At 47.2% G+C, this 24507-nt stretch overlaps 2 protein-coding genes and 1 pseudogene across 7 annotated transcripts; 2 read left to right on the top strand and 1 right to left on the bottom strand.

Annotated features, from left to right (window-relative positions):
- Positions 1-323: 323 nt before the first annotated feature.
- On the top strand, positions 324-3937 carry LOC120645752 (annotated as a pseudogene).
- On the bottom strand, positions 2356-11536 carry LOC120645712 (probable starch synthase 4, chloroplastic/amyloplastic). Of its 6 annotated transcripts, XR_005664249.1 has the most exons (21): positions 11133-11535; positions 10931-10987; positions 10796-10823; positions 10625-10691; positions 10353-10466; positions 9866-10088; positions 9454-9588; positions 8516-8620; positions 8254-8349; positions 7896-8025; positions 7209-7259; positions 6843-6953; positions 6469-6578; positions 6183-6348; positions 6017-6097; positions 5868-5930; positions 5638-5763; positions 4975-5036; positions 4723-4819; positions 4157-4326; positions 2356-2374 (listed from the first exon to the last, which is right to left on the bottom strand). XR_005664249.1 is itself a non-coding variant. In XM_039922478.1 (20 exons), exons 1-20 carry the CDS (start codon positions 11288-11290, stop codon positions 4207-4209), a joined length of 2073 nt encoding a protein of 690 aa, XP_039778412.1. In that variant the 5' UTR covers positions 11291-11536; the 3' UTR covers positions 3887-4206. The 6 variants fall into 6 exon arrangements, 4 of the variants coding, with proteins under 4 accessions (XP_039778412.1, XP_039778406.1, XP_039778415.1 ...); XM_039922478.1 differs by lacking the exon at positions 2356-2374 and having other exon boundaries at positions 3887-4299; positions 11133-11536; XM_039922472.1 differs by lacking the exon at positions 2356-2374 and having other exon boundaries at positions 3887-4326.
- Positions 11537-17263: 5727 nt separating this feature from the next.
- LOC120645701 (phosphoenolpyruvate carboxylase kinase 2-like) lies at positions 17264-18779 on the top strand. Its single transcript, XM_039922464.1, has 2 exons — positions 17264-18178; positions 18318-18779. Exons 1-2 carry the CDS (start codon positions 17362-17364, stop codon positions 18365-18367), a joined length of 867 nt encoding a protein of 288 aa, XP_039778398.1. The 5' UTR covers positions 17264-17361; the 3' UTR covers positions 18368-18779.
- Positions 18780-24507: the final 5728 nt, after the last annotated feature.

The following is a 24507-nucleotide window of genomic DNA, read 5'->3' as shown; positions in this document are numbered from 1 at the left end:
CAACTTTTTGTCTAAAAGAACAACTTGATCAATCAAACTTATTAGTTATTTTGGAAAGAAAAAAAATTCTGTGTGTGTGTGTGGCGTGGCGGGAATGAGCCACCAACTTGATCAATTTGACCATGAGCCGGGCCACGCAAGTGGAACGCAGATGCAGCTCCCTTTTCAGCGCCCCCAAAACGCTGCGCTACGCCGCGCCTTCCCCTCGCAATCGCAACCGCGTCAGGCGTCACCAGTCAAACCAAACCATCCGATTCGAGCCGCCTCGCTTGTCAAAAGAAGCTGATCGATCGAGGATGAGGAAGCGCGTGTGTGTACGCACATGCTTCTTCGCTTGGTCGTTGGGCCATCAAGCGGCGCTGGGCGCTGGCAGCACATATACCCGGACCCGACTGTCCAATGGGAGCCAAGAAGGAGGCGACAACACACGTCGAAAATGGCGAGCACCCTGCAGCTGCAGGCCATCGCACTGGCCGTGCTGCTATAGGCTCTGGCGCCGGCGTCGTCGGCTCAGCGGCAGCCACCGCCGGTGGGGGTGGCGCGGCCGGGATGCCGCGACAGGTGCGGCAACATCACCATCCCGTACCCATTTGGCATCGGCGCCGGGTGCTACCGCCACGACGTCCTCGGCGGCTTCCAGCTCCACTGCGACGACACCCGCTCCCCTCCCCGCCTCACCATATCCGACTACGGCAGCATCGAGCTCGCCAGCCTGTCCCTCGCCGCCGGCGAGGCTCGGGCCTACCTCAACGCCACGCGCAAGTGCTACAACGCCTCGGGGGGGGGGGGGGGGGGGGGGGGGGTTCGTCGACCGGAACACCAACCCGTCGGACATGGTCCTCGGCACCAGCCCCTACCTCTTCTCCCCGGTCAAGAACCGCCTGGTGGCGACCGGCTGCCCCAGCCTCGGCTACTTCGTCGACGGCAGGGAGTACTTCGTCAGCGGCTGCACGTCCGTGTGCCGGCCGCCACAGTACACCATCCCCGGGCAGGGGTCCTGCACCGGCGTCGGGTGCTGCCAGAGCGACATACCCCCGGCGTCGACTACTTCCAGCCCAACACGCTGAGCCTGCAGCAGGCGCAGCTCGATCCGGCCTTCACCACCAACGTCGTCGTCACCAGGTGCCACTACGTGTTCCTGGTGGAGACGGCGTGGTTCCGCTACAGCGACCGCGCCTTCTTGAACCGGACCGACGACTTCGCCGTGCCCGTCGTGCTCGACTGGGCCGTCCGGAACGTCGGCAACTGCAGCGCCGCCAGGCGCAACGCCACGGACTAGGCGTGCCGGAGCGCCAACAGCGAGTGCTTCGACCACATCGGCAATGGCGCCGGCTACCGATGCAACTGCTCCAAGGGGTTCGAGGGGAACCCTACCTCGACGGTGGATGCACAGGTACACATCGATCATCTCATCTCAACTGCATTACTGAAATTTTCCTGTGCAAATCTCATTGCCTGTTTGTCTTCTTAACCAATGATGAAATCAAATCGCATTTGCAAACGGAAGACATCGACGAATGCCGCCGCAAAGACAGATATCCATGCTACGGAGACTGCACAAACACGCCGGGAAGCTACATTTGCGTTTGCCCTCCGGGAACCAACGGCGACGCCACCAGGCAGAATGGCTGCCGGAGCAAGGACAAGTTCACGGCCAAATCTATTTATCGCGCACGCGATAAATGGAGGCCACATCGCAGAAGCTCGCCGCCCGCCCTCCCCTGTTCATCTTCCACCTCCAGACAGGGGAGGCGGCGGAGGCGCTGCAGCCCGCGAGCAAGGAGGGGAGGGGGGAGGGGGCGGGAATGGATGGTTGGTGGGCGGAGCGGCCGCCGGCGAGGTCGCCGGCGGCCGGGGTGGTGGAGGGCGGCGGCGGCCTTATGAATCCGGGTTGCTGGGGGTGGGACGGTTCCAAGGTCGCCGGCCATAGAGGAGGGCTTCGGGGGGGGGGGGGGGCGGCGGCGGCGGTTCGCCGGCGGAGGGCGCGGCGGCGCGGGAGCGCCGCCGGCCGGCCGGGGCTGGATGGCCGGTGGGCGGTGCCGGCGGCGGCGCGCGGCGGCGAGCTCGGTTAGGGAGTACGGCGGCGGAGGTGCCGGAGCCCGGGAGGCGAGGGAGGCGGGCGGGGCAGCGCTTCTGCGATGGGATCCCATCCCATCACAGCTGCGATGAATAGACCCCCCCCCCCCCCCCAAGTTCACGCTAGCTCTCAAAGTGGTTAGAGGTACACAAATCATCACCCTGTGAGCCAACGCTGCATGAACATGCTTGGTGATCCTTTCAATCTCTTGTCGGGATACTGATGAGTACGTGATGTTCAGGTGTCAGCGTCGGAGTGTTCCTGTCAGTGTTCATGTGCTTCTGGCTCTACCTGGGGCTGCAGAAGAAGAAGCTCATCAGAACGAAGCAGAGGTTCTTCGAGCAGAACGGGGGTGTGATCCTGCAGCAGCAGATGCGCTCCTACAGTAGCGCTGGCGCCGCAGCAGGTGGGTTCAAGATCTTCTCCAAGGAGGAGCTCGAGAACGGTTCAAAAAAAAGGAGGAGATCGAGAAGGCGACCAACAATTTCACCGCCGACCGTGTCCTCGGCCGCGGTGGGCACGGCGTGGTCTACAAGGGCGTGCTTGAGGACAAGACCGTGGTGGCCGTCAAGAAGTCCAAGATGATGGAGGAGGCCCAGACCAAGGAGTTCGCCCGAGAGATGTTCATCCTCTCCCAGATCAACCACAGGAACGTCGTGAAGCTGCTTGGCTGCTGCCTCGAAGTGGAGGTGCCGATGCTGGTCTACGAGTTCGTATCCAACGGTACTCTCTACCATTACATCCACGACAAGGATCTGAAGGCGGACATAACCTTCGACACCCGTCTCCGGATAGCGGCAGAGTCGGCCGAGGCGCTCGCGTACATGCACTCATCTGCTTCGCCGCCGATCCTCCACGGAGACGTCAAGACGGCCAACATTCTGCTCGACGACAAGTTCACCGCCAAAGTTTCAGATTTCGGAGCATCAAAACTGGCACCCACAGATGAGGCCGAGATTGCAACCTTGGTGCAGGGGACTTGCGGGTACCTTGACCCTGAATATCTTATGACATGCCAGCTAACAGACAAGAGCGACGTGTACAGCTTTGGCGTTGTCCTGCTGGAGCTTCTAACCAGGAAGAAGGCACTCTACTTTGATGGGCCAGAGGAAGACAGGAGCCTCGTGTCATGCTTCATGACGGCAATGAAAGCTGGCCGGCATGGAGAGCTTCTTGACAGCCAGATGAGGAACGAGGTCAGGGCTGAGGTGCTTGAAGAAATTGCTCACCTCGTGATGCAATGCCTGAGCATGAGCGGGGAGGAACGGCCGACGATGAAGGCGGCTGCTGAAAGGCTGGAGAGGCTGAGGAGATACCAGCAGCACCCGTGGGCTCAGGCTCAGGCCAATCCGGAGGAGAGGCAGACCTTGGTTCCCGTGGAACAAAGGGATCTTCCGGTAATGTTCAGGCAGCAAGATGTCCTCGATCTTGAAGACGGCAGCACATATACTTATAGTTTGTAGATCATAATATTTGTACCATTCTTTTGGCAAATCGATTCAAGTAAGATCCTTTCAGATGTAATAATGGAAAAGGCATGCAAGAGTTGAGGAAAATTAAACAGGAGACTAAAAGAGTTTGCGAGTGAGAAATTAACTCTTTTTCTGAAACGAATAACAAATTGCGCAACTTGTGTGATGGGAATTGAGTGATTGAGTCCTTCATGTAACTCCTATATGATTAGGTAATGTGGAGCAAAAGAGTTTCGAAAATGTTTTTTGTCAGTTGCGAGATCCTAGGAACTCCAGAGGTGACCAAAAATCATTGATACGATGTAATATGTTCGAAACAGCACTATCTGTGCCAATCTCAGATATTGTTTATTATTTTCTTCAAAGAAAGGAAAAAGTAATTACAAAACTTTGTGAAACTGAGTGCAGATCTCTTGCATGCTTATTGGCCAAAACAACATGATTTAACAAGAGCTTGGAACTATTTATTGGTTACAAGTATAGGAGGAAGAACCAGAAGCTTAACAAACCATTGTTAACTAGTATTTATCTTTTTTATTTACTAACAAAGAATGAGCAAACCTCCTAACTTGATTTACAGGATTAAGTGCAAACATTATACAGGTACCTTTTATTTGGAGTTCTGGCGCCTCTAGTGCTTTGTTGCCAGGTGGCCCTTCACAGCTTCCTTATAAAGGAATAGGCCTCCCAGTGAAGGTCATAGCACTCAGCGTCCCATGCTAAACCCTTAATCATTCCATCCTTTATACGCTGAACCCAAAGGGAAGGATCATTCTTCTGCACATCAGGTGGTAGAAAATATGTCAATTTAAGAAGCAAATAACTTCCAAATATAATATCATTTAAGGAATTCAGCTTTTTGAGGCCCCGTTTGGGTCCAAGTGCTAATAGGTGAAAGTGCTAAACTTTAGCACCAGCTCCTCCAAATGGCAGTGCTAATAGGGTGGGCTAAATCAAAAGCTTTAGCATGTGTATGAGTGCTAATATGTGCTAAAGTTTAGCACTCAACTTTAGCTCCTCCAAATAGGGCCTGAGTCTTTTGATTGCAACTTTGGCCTATGCGGATGACTTAAAACAATATGTCATTATCCAATATATTCAGAGATGATTAATTGTGTGCAATGAATAGCTCTGTGACAAGATAGCTATTGCCACTTGAGATTGTGAACTTACAAAATTATCAAGTGCTTGAAGAAGAGACAACTCTCCATAGGTTGAGATGATATACTTAGACATTACTCTGTTGCGGCAATCATTCCCCTCAGATTGCCTGGTGACAGATACATATAAATGGAGGCTGTAAGTACATACATAATCGTCGATCATGTAGCTTCAACTAACTATGGACACATCAAACATTTCGTCTAAATCGTATCAAACAGATGGGCCGCCCAAGTAAATGTCTAAATATTTAGTGGTTTTTACCTGGATTCATCACTGGGAAAGTTTATTTGTATGGGTGCACATCCATACTTTATTGCCTTCATCTGTCCACAAAGAGACTTCACTAAGAGGCGCAACAGTTGGGTGGAAAGTGGAAACTAACCAGAATCTTACTATTACTAATTGGAGGCTCTTTTGAAGAGCCCCAACGTTAATTCTCGTTAGACGCACTATAAAATGATAAAACCAAGATATTCTCACAAAAATCAGAAACATTCTGCTGTCAATTCTGTAGGCAACAATCATCATTGATAATAACAGCCATTAGATCTATTCTATTTTCTAAAAAAATACCAGTTGCTGCCATTATAAAATAGTCTTACGTAACTATCTAAATACCCACATTTTCCATTATGAAAATAATATAAAGTGACCGATCTAAATTGTTGACCTTTTACCATTATGAATGAAAAATTAAGGTAATCCCCCTAAATTTACATTTAAATTACCCACGTCTGTCATTATGAAAGATAATCTAAACTAACCCCCTAAATTACATATAAACTACCCACCTATGTCATTATTGAAAATAAACTTAAACCTTTTAAATCTACATCTAAATTGACAACATCTGGTATTATGAGAAAAATATATACATGAGGCCTTAGTTTACTAAGTGGAAATAGAAAAGGGGTGTTCACATACCGCTATTTGAAGTGATGGGTCTTCAAAGGATGAGCAAAGAATGATATCAGATCCTGCATATACTAAATGTGGAAGTGTCTCATCGTATTCCTCAATGAATGCTATGCTGTCATCCAGATCAATAAACTGAACAAATGATAAATACATGAAATTACATTAAACAAGTGGTATGCCATGAATATGGAATGCTTAAACAAGTAATGTTAGGCACAGAATTGCAATAGCTTCACCTCTTCCTTTAATGCCCGGATGGTTGAGTTCACGACAGATCCTAACTTTTCCATGAAGATGACCTGTACAGTATAAAATCGTGCAGCTATGGTAGCAAACAAATCAACTGTTTAAGTTGAAAGGAAAGGTAACTAATAACTACAGAAACCTGAGCACTTCTGCGCAGAGCAACATGAACTGCTTCCTTGAGATTATGAATATCTGAATAACCATCACAGATACATCCTACCTAACAAATGGCAGTTACCTTATGATATGCTCAATGTAGGAACCGAAAAACAGAAGTAATATGTTGAAAACAATGGGGTACGTACTATAATGGACGAACCACTGTGGAACCCAAGTCGTCGCTTAAGTGCTTCTCTGCAAACGGACTTCCCCTCAATATCATCGGCAGAATACCGCCGAGGAAGATAAATGTCTTTGGATGGATCCCAAAGCTCACCATCCAATCCATGAGAAGCAACCAATATTTTCTCCCTGAAAGGAAATTAAGTGTCTCAGAAATTCTTAGCAAAGCAATTGCCAATGGGACCATAATTTTTCTAGACCCTGTGCAAGAAAAATTATGGAAATATTAGAAAAAAATCATATAATTACTTATGCACAGTTAACGTTGCTTCCAACCCATGTCTCAAACCCCGTGTAATAACATCTTTCGAATGGATTGAGGACATTAAGACAACTTTATTTGAGTAAACAATTCCTCCCTGCAAATATATATATATATGGGCAGAAGTTAATAGAAAGGTACAGATTTAATTGGTACATCAAGGGTATTTGAAACAATTTACTTCTATCTGTCCTATATTTATATTCAATGGAAATGTGCTAGTGTTTGAACGAGTTTCCCGCATTGCCCCCCGGTACTATAGTTTGTTTAGGCAGATCGAGTAAACAGAAATTTACATACACATAGTCTTCAATTTTATAATTATATACCGTAGCATTTATCAATTTTAAAGAAGACTCACCTTAAGAATGTTAACAAGATGTGTCTCATTTGGATCCTGCAGACGATCAGCACGATGAAGCTTACGAGGATCGAGCCCACACATCTCCAACTTATTTGGCTCCTCTAGGCACTAGCAGCAATTGCATGAAACACAATATTTATAATAAAAAAAAAACAAGAAACCATTAGTGTATGCAGGTACTTGCACTACTGAGCCCTCAAAAATGGCTCGAGATATGTGCAAAGGATGCTCGGGTTATTAGAAGATGCTAGGCAATTTGAATCTTAAAACTTTGCATCAATCTTGTATCTCCAGGTGCATTGATGGTGGTGGTACTGCATGGGTGACCATTAATCAATTGAAAGAGTTATACTGGATATTTACTTGGGAATCCAAGTCTTGGCATGTCAGTAATATTCGAGTGTTCTCAAGCCCCTGAAAGCATAACAACGCTACACATAAGGACTTCAAGAAAATAACATTCAAATATTGATTCTCAAATACATTAGCGATGTTGAATGCATGCTTTAAACTCACACTTTGGAATCAAAGTGGGATTGCAACGACCAGGGCAAGGCATTTGCCAGATTAAACTCCTATTGAAAATGAGAGCATTCATGTGGCAGCTCAAATGAGACAGGATACAGTCAGCTTCATTTAAAGGGGCATAGCTGGTCAGGTCTAGAAAATTGAACACCATATGGACAATTTGAACACAGAGTCACAGACCAGGTATTGTGTACTCTTGAGAATGTTTGACCTGTAAAATAGTGGGCGTCCTAATAGCCTGGGAGGTACTCCTTCAGTCTACTAAAGCACTTTAACTTATTTGTATTACAACATCATCCACATTTTCACTCATTTGTTTCCAGAATGTGATATTTTTTACTTGGCGAAAATAGGATAAAACCTATCAGAAAATGTAATCATCCATTTGACATAAAGAAGCAAGGAAGAACATAGGGTTGAACTATTATCATGCCATTAAAAAGTACACACAAATTGGGAGGGCAGTATCTTTGAGAGAGATGAGCATATAATCAATAATAAATACCCTTGAGTAGAACTGACCTGGTGAGCAAATATATCCCAGAAAAGTGGTGCCACTATAGCAGTTTCCCAGTTATGTATGTGTAAAACGTCTGGCTTCTTTCCAGATTTTACAATATAATCCAACGATGCACGGGAAAAATAGGAAAATCTGAAAAAGGAAAAAAAACATTAAGAACATATAACTTGTATGTCACATGCAAAATAGAAACAGCATCCAGAATTGTGTCATAAATTGATCTTCTGACAAAAAGCTACAGCTTATATTCTAAACTCAACAATGATTCACGGTCATGCAAATATAATCAGTTCAAAATCGGGTCCTTGTGCATGTTATAGTCATAGAGGGGTGCCATTATCCTTATATTGTACTACATACCGCTCAAAGTCATCAGGGTAGCCACGTAACATATCACGATTGAAATAGGTGAGCTGGGTTGGTTCTATGAGTATAAGGCCAACACCACTTGACGTACTGCATCAAAGAAGAAAAATTACGAGAATACATCTAGAACTACACAAATATAGAAGCATGCAGGAACAATATGGTTAGAATGTAATATATATCAGCTAAAATAAGACATGACAAAAAGATAATAAGGCTTGTTAGGCCTCTTTGCATACTAGCAACATATGTTTACCCAATCCATATTCTGTTTTTATGCCATATACCACCAAAATAAGATTCGTATTCTGCCTCAGCTTTCCTCAGACCATGAATTCCATCCGTGTTTATGCTGGTGTACCTATTTTGGGCCATTCCAATGCCATGAGCATGATAGCTTTGCTTTCAATAATCAAGATGTAAATGTGGCACAAGCTAAAGCAATGGATATTATCATATTAGTAAGGATAACAACAAACTTCAAATATGGCACACATGAGATCAGTTGCCAAAAAAAGAAAGATAGGGAAACTTGAGGACTATAGACCAATACAACACCACTGCAAAATATAATTTTATTTCAGCAAATAACAAGGGAGTGAATTAACCTAGACCACCTAAGTTCGGGTCCTTGTAGAGGTGAAATTGGGTGCCCATTTTCTTCTTAATTTTAAGCCACCTAATTCCTTCTAGATTGGTCTAGGCATTTTTAAGTTAATTTCAAAGTGTTTGGTTAAGTAATGGAATCATTTAATTTCAAAATATTTGGTTAAGTAATGGAATCATTTGGAACATGTTGTCCTCAATGGTATAAACGGTACAGTTATGAATCTTTGATCATAATCACAAATAATTGAATTCCAAACTTCAGAAGAATGCCCAGTTTACAACATCTATATATGATGAGAAAAGACTCACTTCATCTTGATATGTCTACATTTCAGAATTTTGTTATAACTTTTATACAGCGATGATTTGTTATCCAGTGCAACTTCATTACGCAGCAATTCATATTAAATCTTAGAAGCATGTTATATAATTGAACATTGTTGACGCAAAATACCCCAAGAATTTCCACATTCATATGACAGATTGGATCATTACAACATGAAAACTTTGGTATCGAGCTGATCTGTTGAGCATGCAGTAGTATTATTGTACCAAAGATTTGGTAAGGGCAGAGAAATAGCATACTTGGGCATTATCACCTCCACCAAGTTACCCTTTCCTTGAACTGCACAAGATACACCGGCAACATAGGTTGACAATGATCCACATGATGCTATTGGCTCTAGTTCACTGCAGATGTGCACAACATGAAGAGGTTTCCTGCATTGAACATAGGATGAAATATAGCAGCAAACAAACATGGTAACAAAGACTCAAGTTAAACAGGTCACTTGACTTAATAAAGTAAATGCACAGTTTAGTGATTACACTGGATGAAATATGAATGGCAAGAATGTATGAGTTGCTATGTTGGCGAGCATGTCCAGGATCATTGAAGTGGATGCTAAAAGATACCAACACATGCAGTTGTATGGTAGAATCCTTGAATGAAAGACAGTAAGAGTAGCAGTTCGGACAGAGATACAAGGTAGCATACTCTATTGGTTTACGCAGAAAGAGTCGCAGTTCGGACAGCAGTTCAGTATTTGCCTTATGATGAATATCAGAAAAGGTGCTTTGTATTATGTTTCTATTATTGACAACTTTCTCCCTTAAATCAGATGCTTCCTGCATGTTGATCATTCCAGAGATGACCATTGTATCTATTCGCAGGAGTAACTCGCAGAACCTTGATGATTGTAATGCTTCTAGAGGGACACCTGAAAGAGTGAAAGGGCTCCCGTGAGAACATGAAATGTGTTAAGTGAAAGACATATGAAACTCTATATATGCATTTTTACCATACATTTTTAAGTGAAAACAGTAGGGAATCCCCTACTGCGGACATTTTGCTCTACAGTTAAGAATGGAAAATGGAAAGTAAAATATCAGATCAATGCCCAGCATTGTATTGCTGAAGGTTGTACAGTTTCGTAATCTGGATTCTGAGCCGAATAGCTTCAACCTGAAAAATGGGAACACACCTTGGACTTCCATTTCTAGTACTTCTATTTCCTGAAGAAGCAACTCATTTTCATCTTGCAGTTTCTTCAGCTCCTCCGTGGCCAGAAGCCGCTGCTTATTAAGGTAGAGGATATCTGTGACGTACAAATTATTTTACCTATTAATCAGAAAACCACATATTGATGTGAATTTAACTGAAAATTGTGTTAGCCTTGTGGAATAAACTAAAACACATTAGCCTCAAAGCTGTGCTTTCAAATACACTTGAATAAAGGAAGGGGAGAGCGATTACTCCGTTGAGCCTGGATGAAGAGCTCCCGAATGTCACCCTTACGTTGGTCATTAGCTAACTTTGTTCCCTGGAACAGCAGCGACTCGTGAGTCGTGATCCCTTTAATCCATCAAAGCCGAACGACAGAAGAAGATATGAGCATGTATCTGTATCTGTCCATCTCAATCATACCTGATCACTGCTTTCTTCAACGTCCAGACTCCAGATTCCAAACCCCAGCATAGGCATACTCACAAACATCAATCACTTGCTACACCAGCTCAAGTGCTACAGAATGTTAACAAAGCAGAGATAGCGAGCACTCACCGTACGGTACCGGAGCTCTCGCGAGGGGCCTTGCCGCGAGAATTACTGTTACCCTTCCTGGTACACATATGGAAGGACCGAATCAAATGAGGCCGGGGGGTGGGGTGGGGGGCACGGAAACGCGCAGAGAAACACGTAGCGCACGGCCGCACGGGCACGCGACAATTGCACGAGCTGGTGCTGGGTGCGGATTTGTACGCACCTGGAGTAGGAGCAGCGGGTGAGAAGCGCGGGTCGAGCAGCGCGGGCGAAGGGGAGGCAATGTACGCCGCCGCGCGGATGCGGGAGGCGACGCCGCCGTAATTGAGGAGTCGGTGGGGCTCGCATTGCCGCTCCGACGACCAGGCGCGTCGTCTCCATGGTTGCCTGCTACGCGCGCGCCTCTCGCCGTTCGCCACCAACCTATGCGCGCCGCACCTCCCTCCGATTCACCGGGCGGTACAGCACCATCAGATTCTAGGTTTCGAGGGGGAGGCCGCGGCGCTGATCGGAGAAGCGAAGCGGAGGTTTGCGGAGGAAGGAGGCGGAGCAGCAGGGGCAGGAGGCGAGGAGCGCGTGGCGTTTGCCGTGAGCGGGGGCCAGCGAGCGAGCGGTGGTGCGGGCCGCGCAGGTTTAGCGGGGATTTGGGGATTAATCGCCGCAGGTTTACCGTCTTACTGACTGGTCACCGGCGGCGGGTAACTTCCTCTCTACTGGGCTGGTTTGGACCGAGCAGCCGGCACGGCCCACTTGCGGCGATGCCCGTGGGCTTGACTTCACGTCCCTTCTGCTTCCTTACCGGCCCAAGTTATCTGGACGGAGGCGGGCCTTTGCGAAGTTGCGAGGGCTGTGTTCCGGTTCCGGCCCAATCATTTCACTGCAGCTTTCCGATACTGCCTGGCGGCTGCTGCCGTGCCTCCTTTCCTTGTGGTCATTTTTCCACGGTCACGGTCCAGCGGAGGATTAAAGGAATTCCTTCCTCGAGTCCATCATCGAATGAGTCCCCATGGAAAATGGAGAGGAGAGGTCAATCACGTACGCATGGGATGATTCTCTGTGTTGTTGGAACGAAATGATTTGTGTGGGAATGGAATTGGGACGCGCCTCACGGTATATCCTGTTGGCATTCCCGTGAAGGCTGCGCAGGGGTCAAACTTGAAGGGGCCGTGACATAAAACCTGTGATCCTCCCGTCGAGCTGTCCATCGTGTTCCGAGTAATTTTTCTATGATGATGGAGGAGGAGAATAGTGGCACGACTACCGGCCAGCTTGAAAAGAGAAGAAAAAAAAAGCTAAATAATAAAAAAAGGAAAGAGAGAACAAGATTGAATCAAACTAAAAAAAACGTATATATAAATAGAGGAAGAAGCTGAGTTGCTGATGATGACATTACCAAGCGACGTCCTTTGGGTTGCTACTGCCGGATTGTTTTAGAGAGCATGCAGGTACGCGTCATCCGTGACATGGCAACATCATCACCGTTCGTCCAATTGAGCGCAAACAAGCTTGGAGCGCGTGGTCTCACAGATCAGCATCACGCGCGTGACTCGTTCGCTTGGAGCGCGCGTAAGTTACATTCGCCCGTTACCGCCCACGCATCAATACGTCGCTGTCTGACTATAATCAAGTGGCAAGATCAACAGATTAGTATTGGCCGGCCAATGCAATAATGTTCCTGCTGGCTTGTCGAGATGGATCTCACACTGACTTGCTGGATTATAGATTTCGCAAATTAAATTCACAGCAGTGTGTCGTCGATCCCCCCGCAGTCTACGGATGTGCAGTATTTATTTGTTACAAGACATAAAACTCTAGTTGTGTCAACAGGTAGTTAGACTCTACGGATGTGCAGTATTTATTTGTTACAAGAAACAAAACTCTATATAGCCGGCGTCGATTCTAAACACGCCCAATGACCAAGGTAGCGGCTCGATCACCTCATCAGAAGAGATGACAGTGAGCTATAGTTTTATAGATACAAGAGGACACGTAATATATTGTATGCCCCTGCACTGCACCAGTCGTAAGCACAGACACAAACATGTTAATATGTCATTGGAGTTTGCTTCCATCAGGCGCAACGCAACAGAAGGTGCCAAAATTTCTTTCCCATACATATATAGTCTTGACAAAAATTTAGCTAACCACCTCCCATTATATTAGAGGTGTATTGAAGAACTCCATTTTGGTGCGAGGTCTCAGTCACAACTCATGCATATATTGTACATTTTTTTTCGAAACACAGAACACATGTTCACTAACCCCTATGAATACACGCACGCATATCATACATATAGCTAAAAAAAAGGGAAAACAAGCTAGTATATGTCCAAGCGAATAAAGATGGCATGGAGGGGCAGCGGCCTGCGTCGTGGTAGTATCTGTTGACGTTTAATTTCGAGGAGTCCGGTGAGAGGGATATTTTTCATGTTTAGCATTCAACTAATCTAGGTATTCTTTTAGATAAAGGAAAAATCGGTGTCTATATCCATCCGGTGGATATAACGTCAGGTCGACAGCAAAGCCCGGCCCCACCATGCATAATGCACAGTTACATACATATTCTTCGACCAAAAACCATACTCAACTATACTTGTCCATTTCCATCTGCTACTTTATCACTAATCAAACAGGCAGTCATGCATTCATATAGTATAAACCACTTCCTTTCGCTGTTCCTAAAAAATATACAAGCAGGATGCATGTCCTTCTCAGTGACGTCACCCTCCGGCACTGACTCATCATGTGCGCCGGCTGGTCAAGCTGGGAGCCGATCCATCGCTGATGAGATTCCAGAACTGTGTACAGCATATACGCCCTTCCGGACGAGGAATCGGAGAAAGCCGCCGCCGGCGCTGTACTGTAGCCAAGTGGCACCTTCAGCTTCCAATGGTCACCTCCGATCCGATCCGGCCATCCGGCGAATGTCAAAGTCGTTGTCGACGCACGGCTTTGCGGAGCGCGGCCGGGTTTCGCAGCATGCATAGCCCTGGGTTGGAACCCGCCCCATACCCAACCCCACCCAAAATTAACATTTTTAGATACCCAACCCCACCCAACCCAATTAATTAATTTCTCAACTCTAACCAACCCGCCCCATTATAAGCGGGTAACCCATAAAAACCCATGGGTTCTACTATGCAGAGGAATTTAGTGGTTCTATACTTAATGTGGGGACCATATATATGTCTAACCACACTACTTTGCACAGAGTATCTGTCAGTCATATTGACTCATCTCTAAAAATTTCAGTCAATTTCAATAAAATTTTATAGTGTGAACGCGAGGTTTTAATTCCAGGGTCCGGCTCTTGATGTGGAGCCCACGTGTAGTTCTAACCACGCTGTTTTGCACAGAGTAGCTGTCAGTCGTACTGAGTCATCTCCAACAAATTTCAGTCAATTTCGATAAAATTTTATAGTGTGAACGCGAGGTTTTAATTCTAGGGTCCGGCTCTTGATGTGGAGCCCACGTGTAGTTCTAGCCACGCTACTTTGCACAGAGTAGCTGCCAGTCGTACTGAGTCATCTCCAATAAATTTCAGTCAATTTCGATAAAATTTTATAGTGTGAACGCGAGGTTTTAATTCTAGGGTCCGGCTCTTGATGTGGAGTCCACGTGTAGTTCTAGCCACGCTGTTTTGCACAGAGTAGCTGCCAGTCGTACTGAGTCATCTCCAACAAATTTCAGTCAATTTCGATAAAATTTTATAGTGTGAACGCGAGGTTTTAATTCGAGGGTCCGGCTCTTCATGTGGAGCCCACGTGTAGTTCTAGCCACGCTGCTTTGCACAGAGTAGCTGCCAGTCGTACTGAGTCATCTCCAACAAAATTCAGTCAATTTCGATAAAATTTTCTGATATAAACACGTGGTTTTAATTTCAGAGTCCCGTTCTCACGTGGGACCCACATTTATATATAGTTATACTATTTTGTAAAAAATATCCATTTCAACCCACCCCAACCCGCCTCAACCCGCATTTATATAGAACCCGCCCCGACCCACCCCATTAACTAATACAACCCATTTTAAATCATCCAAACACACTCTATTTCAAAACCCACCCCATAAAACTCATTTCAACCCAACCCATTAGCAGGCCTAAGCATGCAGATTGCTTGCTTCGCTCGCCGCGGTCTCCGTCTACCGGCGGACGACACCGTCCAGATGGGGGGTTTCTATTCATCGCATCCGTGATTTTTGCGGCTCCCATCGCAGAAGTGCTCCTCCCCCACCTCCCGTGCCTTCTCCGGCTCCGCCGCTGCTCCACCACTGCTCCCGCCGCCCTCCGCCGCTCCCGCCTCCGTCGTCGCTCCCGCCGCATCCACCTCCGCCGCCGCTCCTCTGCTTCCCCGGCTCTGGCGCCGCTCCCGCCACCCTCCACAACCGCTCGCGCCGCTGCTCCCCGACCTCCCCGGCTCTGGCGCCGCTCCCGCCGCCCTCCACGACCGCTCCGGCCGCCTCCGCATCCGCCGCTCCCGCCTCCTCCTCCGCCGCTCGCGCCGCCTCCACCTCCGCCGCCGCTTCTGCGACGTGATGCTCAGAAATCGCGCGCGCGATGAATAGATCTCCCCTCCAGATGGGTGGGCGCCGAGCAGGATATCGGAGCCGGAGCGCAACGTTTTTGGCGTTGCGGCGGCGGCGGCGAGCGTTGTTCCCGTGTTAGTTACTAATCCTATAAATAATCTCTCTACAGCGACGGCTGACAGCTCTGTCCCCGCAGGCAAAGCGCACGGCGCCGAACGTTCCTTTACGACGACGTTCGGCGGACGGCTCGAGACCGGCGGGATTCTCGTCTGTCTGTACGAGTCACCGCCAGGGTTCACCATTTCGTTTTCCGGTGAAATCCCGGTGATCGGCGGAAACGGAATTCTGTTCCGGAATTTCGGTGAATTTCGGACGAATTTTTTTGAATTTTGAATTTTCAAAACGAAATTTTTCGAAAATACCGAAATATTTTTCCCCGGTACCGAGCGAAAACGAAAAATTTCGCCGAATTTCGGCGAAATTTCGCCGAAATTTCAAACCCTGGTCACCGCACGCCGGTGCTAGCCGCTCTGTGCCCGCGCGTACGTCCAGAACGAATTGATGAAGGACTACCTCAGCATACATATACGTGGCATAAGTCACTACGTCATGCATTGCCGATGCATGGTATGCTACCGTACGTCCTGAATCGTGTGATTCTTGACCCTGAGTTTTAATTTGTCTTGAGGTAAACCTGCACGCTGCATCTGTGCATGGCGGCATGCTGGCCGGGTGATATATCGTACTTCCTCCGTTCCAAATTATAATTTGTTTAATTTTTTGATTCTAAATTTGATCACTCGTCTTATTTAAAAATTTGTGCAAAATATTACTTGTTTTTGTTGTGGCTTACTTTCTAGCTAAATACAAGTTTTTCAAGAATGATTTAAATTTAGCTATGTTTGCATGATTTTTTTAATAAAAAGAGTGATCAAACTTATAGAGTTAAATAGTCAAACAATCTATAATTTGATAATTTGGAACCGATGGAGTAGACGAAATAAAGCAGCAGGTGGTGCGAGTACCGGCCAATTTGGCAGCGTATGGTATGCACGAGGCAGGTGATCCAATCATCTTAGTCATGGAATCTCATGGATTTTAGCGGATGGATTGTACTCGCAACAAACGCCCCCCACCGTCACAACAAGCCCCCAACACAAGGACAGCGCACCATTTCGGAATTCGGAGTCATCGAGGTGCCAAGTTCTGGACCCCACCGTGCAGTTGCAGATGCGGCCACAGTACGGTCGGGCGTCCTCGTCACCCTCCAGAGAGGCCACGTACTACTAGTACCTTGCATGCAATGCATGCCCCCAATAATTCAGTCTTTTCGGGCCCACCGGCCATGCTGTCCCTTGCCTGATAGCGCCCGTGCATCTCCATTAAATCCAATCCAAAACCGCCTCTCCCCTAATCTAAAGGCAGCTACTTTTCAGGGAATCGCCGAAATCCGGAATCTAGTCTAGTATATTCATCTTGAGGAAAAATTGCGCTACGTAGAATCTATTTTCTCGCCAGGAAAGAAAATGCAGAATCATTGGTTTGTGCAAGCCATTCATCATGTGAGGAGGGAGCACGTATCTGGGTGGAATTCAAGGATTTCTTCGGGTCAAATTTAATTGCCAATTAAATGGTTGATTAGCCCTCCCACTAATCACAGCGGCGCGATCTTAATTAATCAGGCGAAACCGGAATGCGTGAGTTGGGCTAGGTAGCGGCCAAAAGAGGCAGCGTGGAATATTCGGCTCCCCTCGGACCCGGCCCCCACCTGAACAGAACGCTGCCGCTGCCTGCTGGTGCTGCTGCATTAATAGAGGCGTCCTCGCCGCCCGGCGGGTGGAGACCAGCCCACAACTCACCAACGCCGACCAACCCAACCCACAGACCACCCCACCACCACTCCCCCCAGGAGAGCGAGCGGTAGCATGACCGGCGGCGGCGAGGAGGCGCTGAGGCGGGAGTACGTCATCGGCGACGAGATCGGGCGCGGCCGCTTCGGGACCGTCCGCCGCTGCCACGCCGCCGCCACGGGGGCGCCCTTCGCGCTCAAGTCCACGCCCAAGGCGCCGCTGCGGGCGCTCGAGGCTGACCCGCTCGACCTCGCGCTCGCGGAGCAGGAGCCCAAGGTCCACCTCCTCGTGTCCGCGCCGCCGCCCGCCAGCCGCCACCTCGTCGCGCTCCACGCCGCCTTCGAGGACGCCGACGCCGTCCACCTCGTGCTCGACCTCTGCGAGGGCGGGGACCTCTTCTCCCTCGTCTCCGCGCGGGCCCCGCTCCCGGAGCCCGAGGCGGCCGACCTCGCCGCCCAGCTCGCCGACGCGCTCGCGGGCTGCCACCGCCGCGGGGTCGCGCACCGCGACGTCAAGCCCGACAACCTCTTCTTCGACGCCAGCGGCGCGCTCAGGCTCGGCGACTTCGGCTCCGCGGCGTGGTTCGGGGACGGCCGCCCCATGACCGGGCTCGTCGGGACGCCCTACTACGTGGCGCCCGAGGTTGTGGCCGGGACCGAGTACACCGAGAAGGTGGACGTGTGGAGCGCCGGGGTGGTGCTCTACGTCATGCTCTCCGGGACCGTGCCCTTCTACGGCGCCACCGCGGGGGAGATCTTCGAGGCCGTGCTCCGCGGCAACCTGCGATTCCCGCCGCGCGCCTTCGCGGGGGTCTCGCCGGAGGCCAAGGACCTCATGCGCCGCATGCTCTCCAAGGACGTCTCCCGCAGGTTCTCCGCCGAGCAAGTCCTAAGTAAGAAGAGCAGCCAGGCCACAGGCCTTGTCCCTATCGACTGACTCCATTGCTCCCTTGGCAGCATGCATGTTCAGATCTGGTCGTCCCGGAAATGTTAGCTGCTGATGTTTGGCTTGGTGTTAATTTCTACCTGCAGGGCACCCATGGATCGTGTCCCGCGGGGGAAGTGCGGCGGTGGCCTGCTGATTCAGAATTCAGATGCCCCGTTTCATCCATCTGCAGTGTAGATAGATAGTGGCGTTCGTCCAAGAGGAGTGGAGCCACATTTTGCAGTTGATTTTTGCTTCGTTTCTGGCAATCGTCGATGGACACTTGTGCCGTAGTTTGCTAGTAATTAGCAGCAGTAGCAGTAATCTACCATAGGCCAGGGCTCACACTCATGAAGCAGGTCCTGAGTTTGTTAATGCCGTTCGTCTTGTTTGCTCTCTGTAACCCATGTACAGTCTTCTTCCTGCTGAAGAAGAGAGAACTAGACTTGTTCTGGAGAAAATAGACCCCAAAAAACCGGAAAAAAAAACTTATGTACAGTTCAGTCGCGTGTTTCTTCCATTTTTCTAGCAAATTTCTGCGCTTCCTATATCTGAACCTTGGATGAATACCCTGCTGTGTGTTGAAACTTGAGAAGGTGCTCATCTGTTGATGGGAATACCAAATGGTTTTCAGATTTCAGTTTGTACCAACGATTTGATTTGGGAAGATAGGCAGTGAGATTTCCCCTCCCTCTGTTTTCGGTATACTATATAACAGTGCTTGACCTACTCTGTTTGCTGGGCTGGAACTGGTGGCTGGAGTGGTGTGAGAGAAAAATACTGTTGGCTGGCTGGAAGCTGGAGCAGTTTGGAGGGTGATGGAACTGCCGAACTGAGTGGCATCCTGTGCTTGGTTGGTGATTTCAGTTGCCAACAAAACCATTGTTCCACGTTCACAGGCTTGGAAATGAGGCGGCTGTTCTGTTGATGGTGATCGCATTCAGATAGCAGCAGTTCATCCCGTGATCTCAGATGCCGCTACCTGAAAGCCTGAAACTGAATCCGTTGGCACTCTTTTCAAAAAATAAAATAAAATCCGTTGGCTATGCTTGCGCCTGTCGCTTCTGAAATTGCTCTATGGATGCCGATTAGCGAGCCTCGCATGCGGAAGCGGAACTTGACCCGTTCAGACTACGATCCCCAGACTGAAAAAAGGCTGGTGATGTCTGCAGTGAGTTTGTCTACTTCCTCCATACCTCCACTTTCCGGCTGCTGGTGGAGTGGACACTGGACACTGCGATACAGCAGCATGCTCGCTCACGGCCCGGCCCGCACCCTGGTCGCAAAGCAACCGCTCTCCTGCCTCCGTTGCGACAGCACCGGCGGCCGAAGAAACAACCCTATCCCGTGAGCACCGAGCACCTTTCCTAGCCTCGCCCCACTAGTTTCCATTTCCATGATCGCGAAGCCAGCAGATCAAACTGAAACCATGTGAAGCGGCGCAAGTTGCTAGCAGTTGCAGAAAGTGTCGCGCGCTTAACACCGTCCAAAGTTCCTGTTTCTCGTAGCTGAAAAAGTTGTCAAGGATGGATGGAGGGAGGGGAAAACTGGGGAGGATGCCGTCTGATCTCCCTTCCACGGTTCACCAAACCGTCGGTAACCGGTCCGGACCGGTTCTGGTTTGGTCGGTATGAAACCGGTCCAAATTCAAAATTTAAATTTGAATTTAAAAAAATAAAAAAATCCTAAAAAATTTCTAAAAATACTTCAAGGTGCGACGAATTTAATGATGTCAAATTTTCTTCAAAATTCATTCATTTAATATAGTTTGCGGGGATTTGAAGTTAAATAAAAAAACATGCATACAAAAGTATACAAATACAATGTAAAAGTAGTACAAAAGAGGGTTGGAGGGTTCATTTAGACTAAAATATGTTATACAAACATTTATTTAGTATACTTTGCGGGCATTTGAATTTAAACCAAAAAAGAAAAAAAATTGAATTTGACCGGTTACCAGTCAAACCGGCCGGTAAACCGATCAAACCGGCCGGTATACCGGTACGAACCGGTTGAACTGCGCCATTTAAATTCAAATTTGAATTTAACCGATTTCTACCGGTAACCGGTCAAACCGGTCCGGTAAACCGGAACCGGAGGCCGGCGGTTACCGCTAACCAGTCGGATATTTTAACCCTGCTCCCTTCACGTTCCTTCCGCCGGCTATCTGATTTGAGCTTTCGAACTCGAGGGGGGGGGGGGAGGCAAAGCTGCAAGCATGCAACCTTGCTGGAGGTGGACCAGGGGAAAATCCCCAGACAACTGATTCGTTTCTTTTCTAAAACCACGGTTCCTTCCTGCCAAAGTGTGCACATCAGGTGTCCTTTTCGTTGTCAAATTTGACTGTGTTTAGATACGTAAAATGGTGGTAAAAAGAGTCACATCGGATATTGTAACACAGTGTAACACTTTTTGTTTGTTTATGATAATTGTTATTCTATCATGATCTAACTAGGTTCAAAAGATTCGTCTCGTCGTTCACATCAAAACTATACAATTAGTTTTTTTATTTATCTATATTTAATACTCCATGTATAAAGTAAGAGATTTGATGTGATAGGTGAATAGTGAAGTTAGGGATTGAGAAATTTTGGAACTAAACACAGCCTTTAATGTCTTCTAACCACAGTGCAGACAGTTTGTTGCGGTCTGTCAGCGCCAATCTAGGGCCAACAAACGAATACGCTTGATCGCGCGGTGAGCAACGACACAATTGCAGCGCCGATACTCAGACCGGTCGGGGTAACCGGTCAGACCGGTTCGCCGGTGCAGAACAGCGAAATCCGACGAACGCTCGCCCGGGAGAGACCCCGTCAGGGCAAGCGCGCGTAGGGTTGTTCTAGGATCGGCATGCCACCTAAAACGCCTTCAGACGTCACGGAGACGAAGAAAGAACAGCAACTATGAGGGTTGGAAGAGTCAGGGTTTGAGTAAGACAAAAAATAATGCAAAATAACGAAAAGTAATATATTGATATGTTTTCGATCGATTTGATTCCATAATCGGCCGTGGCCCTTTATATTTATAGGGTGGGGTGGACTTATCCCGCAAGAAATCCTGTTTACAGACTGGTCGGTCTCACCGGTCAGACTGATCGGTCCCTGCCGGACATGCCACAGTGCCTCGACCGGTCAGACCGGTCAGACCGGTTGGTGCCATGGCTGTCAACATATGCCTCCCTGTTTTTTTGGTAAAGCTTGCTTGACAAAAAAATATTCTTCTGAACCAAAATTGTCTAAGGGCGATGATTAACACTACATCGGCTATTTTTTGTACTAAAGACGATAAACAATTATCGGCCATGTTTTGCTCAAGTCGATGTTGAAACAATTTGTTGGGGCCGCCACACCTTCTTCATTGTCGCTGACGTCTTTGGCACGGCCTCCACTTGTTGTTCCATTGCCTCCTTCTTGCGCATACGTTGCAGCCTTCGCTTCTGAGTATGAGACAAGTCTGAGGGACACCACCTCGGCTGTAAATATTTTGAATCATGCTCCTTACTCTTCTCATTCTCTTTGCTGCAATCAACATCTTACTTGACCGGATATTTGCTAACAACAATCGGTCTTTGTAGTAATGCATGATTTGGATACATAGGAGGGTATTGAATATAATATGATTGCAAATGCATCCTACTATAATTCATAGGTGTATAAAAGTAAGGATACCAGCAATACCATAAAGCGAATCGGTCCACTAGATGAAGTATAATTACATTGACTCGATTGCTCTTGATGTCCTGACGATGATCCCGTATCCTTGACTTCGCTTGGTCGCCCCTTCTGTCTCTTAGCACTCCCTTCCTTCTCATATTTGGCCAAGAGTTCCTTAAAACTCGGGCTTATCTTGATTTTGGAGGAGTTCCCAGATTTACTGGGCGCACTGGTCAGACCGGTTCTAGAATCGGTCAGACCGCCTTTTGATCCGGTCAGACCGGTCGACTCGCTATCGGCCCCTTTTTCCTTGTCCTGCCCCCCGAGCGTTGAACCCTCTGTTGCAACTCGAGGAGTCTTGCACTGCAGCACCTTTTTTTCATGCCTTTCCTCACCGACCATCACATTTTCCCCTTTAGTCGATTCGGCTTGATGCGGCCGAATCAATACTTTTGGATTTGACAACTCAAGTGTATGAACGGGAAAAAGATTTTGATCAATTTGCATAGCAGGAACAACCAATCGTTCTTCATTTATAGCCGATTGTATTTGTCTACGAAGAATATTGCAATCATTAGTGGCATGAAAAAAAGTATTGTGTGACTTAAAATATGCACGCCGCTTCAATTCCTCCGTTGATGGAATAGTGTGAGAGAACTTAATCTTCCCAAGCTTTGCCAATTCATCAAAAATTCTATCACACTTTGTCACATCAAAAGTGAATTTAATCTCATCTTGCCAATTTTTAGAAATCGACTTTAAAAAAATACAAGTGCTGGGCTTATCACTAGATGACCATACAAATTCAGCAGCATATACTTTATTACCCTCATCATCTGAATATTCTCCATGTAGCATATGCATACTAAGACGATCGGGTTTAAATTTTGCATCTTTACTTCGGCTTTCTTGAGCCAAAGCCCTTTGCAACACTTGATTAACGGTTAGAAACTCATATCCTTCTAATTTTTCTTTAATATGAGATCTCAAACCATTAAGAATTAATTCGGCAAGATACTTTTCAGAAATAACCAAACTATAACATCGGTTTTTTGTATCTCTAAATCTTCTAACAAATTCAGCAATAGATTCATCATGTTTTTGCTTAACCAATGTTAAATGACATAGCCTCAATTCATTATCACCATTGAAAAAATGCTCATGAAATTTACGCTATAATTGAGACCAAGTTTGCACAGAATTAGGAGCTAATGCCGAAAACCATGAAAAAGCATTGCCAGATAAAGACAAAGGGAACATTCTAATTTTCAAATGATCAAGACTCCCATAAATTCTATTTGTGCATTAAACTGACTAACATGCTCCCCATGTAGTTCTACTATCCTCTTCAGTGAATTTAATAAATTCAGGCACCTTGAAATTCTAAGGATATGGTATGGAATCAAAACTCTCAGAATATGGTTTTTGACAAACAAAAGTTTTATCCTTAGGTTCTATGCCGAAAGACTCTTTAAACATAACAACCAAATTTTTCTTATGTTTCTCAATTATTTGATTAAAATAAGAATCATTTGGACTCTGAACATTGGCGCTAGAACTATTCAGTATTTGCGGTGCATGATTCGGCTTTGTATATGGTGTTTGCTGCGAATAACCATGATTTGGCATTGCACCATATGAATAGCCCGAACTTTGGGGAGGCATAGTATACAGATTATAAGTCATAGTGGCGTATGGAGGAACACCATAACCAGTAAACCCATTTGTTCGGCTAAAATCAGCCTGAATAGGAGGCATACTAATAATAGATTCAGGAGACGACTGATACGCCACCAGAGCACCAGGACTGGTCTGACCGGTCGGGAAACCGGTCTGACCAGTTGGAACCGATCCACCGAGACCGGTCTGACCGTTCCATTCGCGTACTGCTCTGGAGGTTTCTGACCATCATAAAGATTCATCGGCATGCCGTACTGTGGTGCATGTATCGCCGATGATTCAGAAGGCATAGAGTGATTTTGAAAAGTACCAGCAACACTAGACATAGGAGCACTACTATCATTGGCCAAGGGTTGCTTTCCTAAAGACTTATCAATCATATTTTGAATAGTAGTAAGCATCTTTTCTTGACCATCAGCCATTAATTGAGTAAATTGCTCCAAAATATCAGGCGATGCTGAAGTACTTACATTATTATTTGATTTAGCTTATTTTTCTTCATCCGAAGAATGATCACCTCCTTATCCTTTAAGACTTCACCCTTCCGGTTCCTGGAGAAGTGAGACAAGAACCAATGACGCTTCTCTTCGATTTCTTTCTCTTTGCGCCGTGTGTTCTCATCTTCGCACTCCTTGATGAAGGTTTCATAAGCTTGACGATCTTCATCCGACAGTTGATCAGGAGTCGGCCTAACGATGTTGGTGGCATCAACATCACTACTTGACAGTTTCACTATGGTAGTATGTGGAGTAGATTAGATCGGTTTAAATAACTAAGATCTTTCTTCCCCAGCGGAGTCGCCAAAATATGTTGGCGCCAATCTAGGGCCAACACACGAATGCGCTTGATCGCGCGGTGAGCGACGGCACAATTGCAGTGCCGATGCTTAGACCGGTCAGACCGGTCGAGGTAACCGGTCAGACCGGTTCGCCGGTGCAGAACGGCGAAATCCGATGAACGCTCG

This window comes from Panicum virgatum, chromosome 1K (assembly GCF_016808335.1).
Source record: "Panicum virgatum strain AP13 chromosome 1K, P.virgatum_v5, whole genome shotgun sequence".
Classification (NCBI taxonomy): domain Eukaryota; kingdom Viridiplantae; phylum Streptophyta; class Magnoliopsida; order Poales; family Poaceae; genus Panicum; species Panicum virgatum.
Note: the sequence above shows the minus strand (reverse complement) of the source record. Positions and strands in the feature narration are given on the sequence as shown.

Bases quoted from the DNA above. Each gene is read 5' to 3' on its own strand.
- LOC120645712 (XM_039922472.1), bottom strand. From the start codon at position 11,290: ATGGAGACGACGCGCCTGGTCGTCGGAGCGGCAATGCGAGCCCCACCG. The intron at 10,988-11,132 runs GTGCGTACAAAT...TATGTGTACCAG, and splicing joins ACCCGCTGCTCCTACTCCAG to GAAGGGTAACAGTAATTCTC. The intron at 4,327-4,722 runs GTAAGTTCACAA...CCTGATGTGCAG, and splicing joins TTCAAGCACTTGATAATTTT to AAGAATGATCCTTCCCTTTG.
- LOC120645701 (XM_039922464.1), top strand. From the start codon at position 17,362: ATGACCGGCGGCGGCGAGGAGGCGCTGAGGCGGGAGTACGTCATCGGC. The intron at 18,179-18,317 runs GTAAGAAGAGCA...TTCTACCTGCAG, and splicing joins CTCCGCCGAGCAAGTCCTAA to GGCACCCATGGATCGTGTCC.